This window comes from Notolepis coatsorum (genome assembly GCF_963971535.1).
Source record: "Notolepis coatsorum genome assembly, chromosome: 8".
NCBI lineage: Eukaryota > Metazoa > Chordata > Actinopteri > Aulopiformes > Paralepididae > Notolepis > Notolepis coatsorum.
Window position 1 is genome coordinate 16,403,907 of NC_140172.1, and position 7,320 is coordinate 16,411,226.

Genomic DNA, 7,320 nt, shown 5'->3' on the forward strand with positions numbered 1-7,320 from the left:
AACAGATAAACAAATATATAAATAAAAGGTTTTTCCAGAATGAAACTAAGTGTTATTATTTGTACTTCCAGTAATTGTTATGCTGTCCACTGAGGGGCGCTGCAGTTGCAGGGCAGCGTTAAAAAAAAGAAAAAAAGAGAAAAGTAGAACAAAGAAATTATCTATGAAAGAGGTTTTGGCTATAGGTTTTTTGCCGTTTTTAAATAATAATGTATTTGCATGTTATACAAATAAAAATAGTTTTTTTTTAATACAATGTTATACAATTAAAAACACGTATTTCTGTTGCGTCAGAAAGAGGTCTAGATGTATTGTATTTCCGGTTCAGAGGTCACAGTTTGAAGAGGTCACGTCCTTCCACACGTGTGTCTGGAATCTGTCTGGAAGGAGCTTAGTCCGAGCGGTGGACGTTCATATATTCCATAATACAACTACGTGTTTATAGTTACCCGTGTCCTTATTATCAGTGTATAATAATCATATTAATTATGCTAAAGTCACTTTCCCGTGCGATGGGAGCCGCTGTCCGCCTCTCCGCCTCCACCAACACCTCCACAGCCCCCCGGGCTCTTCCGCTCACGACGCCGGCTCTCTGCGCTCCCAGCCCGGCCACCACCAGGCCCTTCACCCGCTCCCTCTGGGTGATGAACAGCCACGGAGGAGCTTCGAGTTCTGGGTACAGCAGTAGACCACTGTTCGGCTCCAAGGTGCTGAGCCCTTCAGTGTCCTGCGGGTGTGAGGGCTTACACACAGAAGGTAACGTTGTTCAAGTGATATGTGTTTAACAACCCTTTCACTGCCACACGACAGAAGGTTAAGTTTCAAGTTTCTTTATTAGTTGTCATACAGAAGTACAGAATACTTTTATATAAAATGCTTCTTTCTGTTTTGCTCCAGAGATTGTGCTAGATAAAAATAGATAAGTATAAAATAAGTATAGTAAGTATACTTTACTAAGGGTTAACCTTCTGTCTTGTCGTGTGGTAGTGAAAGGGTTAACCTTCTGTCGTGTCTCGTGTGGCAGTGAAAGGGTTAACAAGTAATACATTATTGGACATCCTGCATTTCTTGGCTATGGCGTTTTAATCCTGTAACGAGCAGCAACATGATAAACTACTTGCCTAATTTCCAATATACTGTGTCCTTCCTTTTGTTTGTGCATGCTAGACATTATTGACGTGTCATTCATCTAATTTGTCGTGGACCACCAACATTTTGTGCATGTTTTTTATGTAAGGGTCTGAATTCTGTATATATATTATATACACATCTCGACGTTGCCAGTTAATGTTTGTTTCGTTGTTAAACAGGTGACAAGGCATTTGGTGACTTCCTGTCGGACGAAATCAAAGAGGAGAGGAAGATTCAGAAGAGCAAAACACTCCCCAAGATGTCGGGAGGCTGGGAGCTGGAGATGAACGGAACGGAGGCCAAACTCGTTAGGAATATCTCGGGAGACCGGTAAGAAGGTCAAACAAACCCGGAAGGGTTACGTACACATTGAGCTACTCTTACTCTTATAGTGGAAATTATATATCATTTGAGCAAGAGCTTTGAAAAACCTTCTTTTTTTACAGAGTGACCATCACGTTCAATGTAAATAACAGTGTTCCTCCTCATTTTGAAGAGGAGGCGGCCGCAGATCAAGGTCAACAACAGAAATCGGCAGAGAATGAGGTGAAGCGACAATTGGTTTTCACAGTTGACTGCAGGAAATAGTATTGTTCAGTTTAGCCACTACGAGTGGTGATTACAGGTCCAAGCGGATGGGACAAGGATAGATGCAATCATGTTTGATTTGGTTCTGGTATTGTATTAAACCTGCATTAAATGTAGTAAATGTATTGCTTCTTTAACTAAGTCGGGTTGAACTGAACAAGAGAAACCCTCTGAATTGAAAATGGGGGACCCTGATGTAAACAAGACTAAAGTCTTTCTCTGGTCTGCATCCCCTTAACAATTGTGTGTATTGAGCTGTACTGTATTGTACCCATTCTGCAATATGTTAATAAAATGTTCAATCAATCTAGCGATGCATGGAAGACGGTGGAATGGTCTTATTTGTGCTCTTCTGGTTGGCCAGGAAAAGTGGCAAAATACTTTAAAAGGCTATCGTCTATTTCTAGAGGATAAAATGTGAATGATGCAAATGTCAACCAGTGTTGAAATCACAGTACACCAATCACCAAATGTTATATTTTGGCTAATACTTGGCCCTAGAGCATAATAAATACTTAAGATTTGGTTGACCGGATTCAGAGATATTATATACATTCTTGAATGTTGTTGTGGCATATGTTATTGGATATTGGTTGATTTGGCAAAATATGGCCAAAAATGTTATGCCCTTTCAAATAGTTATTTCACAATCATATCCCTCATGGACACATGAAATCTGGTATGTAAGCTTCATGTAAAGTTGCTGATGTCATAGCCAACTTTCAGTATAATCGGGTGAACCTACTCTTGGTTAAAGGTGCTGTAAGTGGTATTTCTTTTGTTAAAATAAGTGTGAAATAGCTCTACATTCTGACAGCTGTCACTGATTTAGAGTGTCTGGTCAGTAACAGGGGTCTCCCAGTCCCTCCGCTCTGCAGTAAACAGCCATCACTGATACAGAGTGTCTGGTCAGTAACATGGGTCTCCCAGTCCCTCCACTCTGCAGTAAACAGCCATCACAGATATAGAGTGTCTGGTCAGTAACATGGGTCTCTCAGTCCCTCCACTCTGCAGTAAACAGCCATCACAGATATAGAGTGTCTGGTCAGTAACATGGGTCTCCCAGTCCCTCCGCTCTGCAGTAAACAGTCATCACTGATATAGTGTCTGGTCAGTAACATGGGTCTCCCAGTCCCTCCACTCTGCAGTAAACAGTCATCACTGATATAGTGTCTGGTCAGTAACATGGGTCTCTCAGTCCCTCCGCTCTGCAGTACACAGCCATCACAGATATAGAGTGTTTGGTCAGTAACATGGGTCTCCCAGTCCCTCCACTCTGCAGTACACAGAAAATAGATTCTTCCTGTCCCACTTTACCCAGTGATGGCTGTCTGAATGTAGAGCTGTTTCACACGTATTTTAACAAAATATAACACTTACAGCACCTTTTAGAGGCAATACCCAGTCATTACCAAATTACATGTATTGACTAATACATGTTGAGTTGAGGAAGTTGAGGAGTGGCATTAAAACCAAGTAATTATAATAAAGGTTTAAACAATTGTAAGAAGAGGGTCAGGATTTTCACAAAGAATGCTATGTTTCTTTAAACATGATTTGAATAATAATGTATCCATAGTACAGTTGGTTGTGTTGTCATTTTGTTGACAATTATTATACTTTTTCCTTAACTTTGATCTTCTGTCTTCTTTCAGCCAGATATTGTGTCGACGCCCAATTTTGTCGTTGAAGTAGTGAAGCAATCTGCAAAACATTCCCTGGTGTTCGACTGCCACTACCCTGAAGATGAGGTGAGTGTTCACATTCATCTGGTTCACAAATCAACATGCAAGACGGCGGACTGCCACCATTTTAAGAGCTTATGTTCTTAATTCATAAGAGCTTATGTTCTTAATTCATGCCATTGAAAAAGGTACATTCAAAGAAGGTGTAGTAGGCATGTTCAATCATTTTCACAGATTGTGTTCTTAAATTACATTTCTGTACTCTTAAATATTTCCTATACGTTTGTCTTCTAGACGAGCCATGGCGAAGGAGAAGAGGAGAGCGACATCTTTGCCATCCGTGAGGTCAGCTTTCAGCCCGAAGGGGAGGTTGACTGGAAGGAGACGAGCTACACACTGAACACGGAGTCCCTGGACTGGGTAAGACAGCTACACACAGTCTCTGGACTGGGTAAAACAGCTACACACAGTCTCTGGACTGGGTAAAACAGCTACACACAGTCTCTGGACTGGGTAAGACAGCTGAACACAGTCTCTGGACTGGGTAAAACAGCTACACACAGTCTCTGGACTAGGTAAGACAGCTGAACACAGTCTCTGGACTGGGTAAGACGGCTGAACACAGTCTCTGGACTGGGTAAAACAGCTAAACACAGTCTCTGGACTGGGTAAGACAGATAAACACAGTCTCTGGACTGGGTAAGACAGATAAACACAGTCTCTGGACTGGGTAAGACAGATAAACACAGTCTCTGGACTGGGTAAGACAGATAAACACAGTCTCTGGACTGGGTAAGACAGATAAACACAGTCTCTGGACTGGGTAAGACAGCTGAACACAGTCTCTGGACTGGGTAAGACAGCTGAACACAGTCTCTGGACTGGGTAAGACAGATAAACACAGTCTCTGGACTGGGTAAGACAGCTAAACACAGTCTCTGGACTGGGTAAGACAGATAAACACAGTCTCTGGACTGGGTAAGACAGCTGAACACAGAGTCTCTGGACTGGGTAAGACAGCTGAACACAGAGTCTCTGGACTGGGTAAGACAGATGAACACAGAGTCTCTGGACTGGGTAAGACAGATGAACACAGAGTCTCTGGACTGGGTAAAACAGCTACACAGAGTCTCTGGACTGGGTAAGACAGATGAACACACAGTCTCTGGACTAGGTAAAACAGATGAACACACAGTCTCTGGACTGGGTAAGACAGATGAACACACAGTCTCTGGACTGGGTAAGACAGATGAACACAGAGTCTCTGGACTGGGTAAGACAGCTAAACACAGAGTCTCTGGACTGGGTAAGACAGCTGAACACTAAAACGGACTCTCTGGACTGGAGGCGACAGTGGTTCGGGAGGTAGAGCAGTCTGGTAATCCGGAGGTTCCCGGTTCGATTCCCGTGCAGCGTGTCGAAGTGTCCTTGAGCAAGACACTTAACCCCTAATTGCTCCACGATGAGCAGGTTGGCACCTTGCACGGTCGTCACCGCCGTCGGTGTGTGAATGTGTGTGTGAATGAACGTGTGAGTAAATGGGGGAAAATGTGAGCAACAAATTGTAAAGCGCTTTGGATAAATGCAACCATTTATATACACAGTTTTTAATCTAGCGCAAAGTCATTAATATCATATGAATCTTTAGACCGCAAGTAATGTATTGATGCCAAACTAGCTGATGATAGAGCTGTGAATCTTCACTGGCCTCACGATTCGATTACGATTCAGCTCAATAATATATTACATCCTCAATTTTATAATCTATATTACTGCACATGGCTACTTTTTCATCAATTAATACAAGCAGTCAGATAAATTAACTTTTATTTAGAAAGTTCTTGAATCAGTGTCAAAATAAATGTCTTTACTACAGTAGTGTTGCATGATACAAATACTAGAAATACATGACCAGAGCACTAGCTTTAATATAATAACAATATATTTGATTTGTAGGGCGCTTTATAGTTGTGGAGTAAATCCCAAAGCGCTACATTGTAAAATAACATAAAAGCTAGCAAGAAAGATTTTTTTGTATTTTTTAAATTTTAATAATCCATTATGTTCCGTCACTGCATCGATGCAGAATCGTCCACGTCCGCATCGCGATGCATCTTAGAATCGAGAAGTTTCTAGCTGACGACACACTAGCTTATCGGGAAATTAGCAAAATATTGTTCCAAAGTAGCCGTCTCTACCTGGACACCAATCCCCCCCTCCTATGACTTGTCAGCGGGAGGGAAGCCGGTGGGTGGGTCTGGGTCGTTGTGGACAGCGACTCCTACAGTTCGGTCGGGGCGCCTGCACAGCGAGGGGAGGATCTAAGAGAGGTAGTGTAACCTTCCACACGTTAAGGCCTCTACATGCTACAGCAACTGCAACACAACATCGACAACGCAACAGTGTTGCAGACACTGCCTTTATGCTTCTGCAACATCCGCATTTCATTGTATACTCGTATGCCGTGACAAATAAAACTTGACTTGACTTGACATCGACGCGCAGCCTATGCAACATTGTACCCCGGATGTAGCTAGGTTCCCCAGATAGATGAAACTTCCCTTCTCAGCCAACCCATTGATAACAAGCAGAAAAAGAAGCATAATTTTTACTTCCGGTCGGGGGGTTTCAAAATAAAAGAGCGACGTCTAAAAGCACCGGAAATACGTTTATTTTGTACATTATCTAACGTTAAAACGAACCTAAACTAACCTAAAGTTAGTTTAGGTTCGTTGTGTTGCAGTTGCTTTGCAGTTGCTGTAGCATGTAGAGGCCTTAACACTCTGTGAGAGTCCGCGCTGCCAGGTGAAAAGAAGTGGAGGGCTGGGTACACATGTGTCGGAGGAAGCATGTGATAGTCTCCGCCCTCCCAGACCGACGGTAGGGGGTAGAGTGCGCAATGACCAGGAAGGGGATTGGGAATTGGCATAACGACTAACATTGGGAGGGGAGAAAAACGGAAAAAGAAAGGAGGAAAAAGATAATAAAAAAAGCTGTAATATTAAGGATGAAGCTCACCCTGGTTTCTGGTTCCAGGCCCTGTATGACCACCTGATGGACTACCTGGCTGACCGAGGGGTGGACAACACGTTTGCTGATGAACTGATGGAGCTCAGCACCGCCATGGAACACCAGGAGTATATTAAGTTCCTGGAAGACCTCGGTGGCTTTGTCAAATGCACCTAATGTATCGAATACGTTCAAGTTAGATTTCACATTTCTTCAAAGATGCATCCCGTCGAATGAGGAAGAAGGAGTAAAAAAAAAAAAAAAATTAAATATTTTAGCACTGACTTAAAGTCCGGGTGAAGGAAATTCTGGGATTTGTTTCTAAGCACATTATACACGTTAGAAAATAGTTGCTGAAAACATGTGAAAAGACTGAACTATGTTAGTACTGAATTGTGGAGTTGGACCATTAAAACAGTTTTTCACCATTTTTGTGCTCAGGATTTTTTGGGCAGTCCTGCCAAATCATTGCTCGATGACACACTGGAGCTACCTGTCCCCTCCCCTACCTATATAAAAACACTTAGATTCTCAGTCTGGGTGGTCGCTTTCATTGTCTGTCAACTGACTGAGCTACTGGATACCTGCATTTCTCAGTCTGGGTGGTCTGCTAGTTAGCCAATTCATCTATAATTATCAGACTACTGGGGTAGTTGATAATAAGCTTATTAGCGCCATACTCTGGGAGGTATAATGGACTTAGATTACTAGTTAGTCAATTAGTCAAGATTTCTAACCAAGTAGAGTCCATAATGATATATTTGGTAGTTTACAGCTAAATGATTTAATGATTTTGAATGTAAAATGAAATGGCACTTGAGTTGAAAGGGAATCGGCTGTCAATCGAGCATGATCTGACGCCACCCCCCCACAATCCAATGGTCTGAGCAGATCAGCTTGAGCTGGG

At 42.5% G+C, this 7,320-nt stretch overlaps 1 protein-coding gene across 1 annotated transcript; it reads left to right on the forward strand.

The window, feature by feature from the left end:
* Positions 1 to 341: 341 nt before the first annotated feature.
* c1qbp (complement component 1, q subcomponent binding protein) lies at positions 342 to 6,843 on the forward strand. Its single transcript, XM_084319715.1, has 6 exons — positions 342 to 756; positions 1,311 to 1,461; positions 1,578 to 1,677; positions 3,375 to 3,470; positions 3,699 to 3,824; positions 6,441 to 6,843. Exons 1-6 carry the CDS (start codon positions 489 to 491, stop codon positions 6,588 to 6,590), a joined length of 891 nt encoding a protein of 296 aa, XP_084175841.1. The 5' UTR covers positions 342 to 488; the 3' UTR covers positions 6,591 to 6,843.
* Positions 6,844 to 7,320: the final 477 nt, after the last annotated feature.

Excerpts from the sequence above, each read along its gene's own strand:
- c1qbp (XM_084319715.1), top strand. The coding sequence starts at position 489 with ATGCTAAAGTCACTTTCCCGTGCGATGGGAGCCGCTGTCCGCCTCTCC. Across the intron at positions 1,678-3,374 it reads AGAAATCGGCAGAGAATGAG|CCAGATATTGTGTCGACGCC; the intron begins GTGAAGCGACAA and ends GTCTTCTTTCAG. Across the intron at positions 3,825-6,440 it reads ACACGGAGTCCCTGGACTGG|GCCCTGTATGACCACCTGAT; the intron begins GTAAGACAGCTA and ends TTCTGGTTCCAG.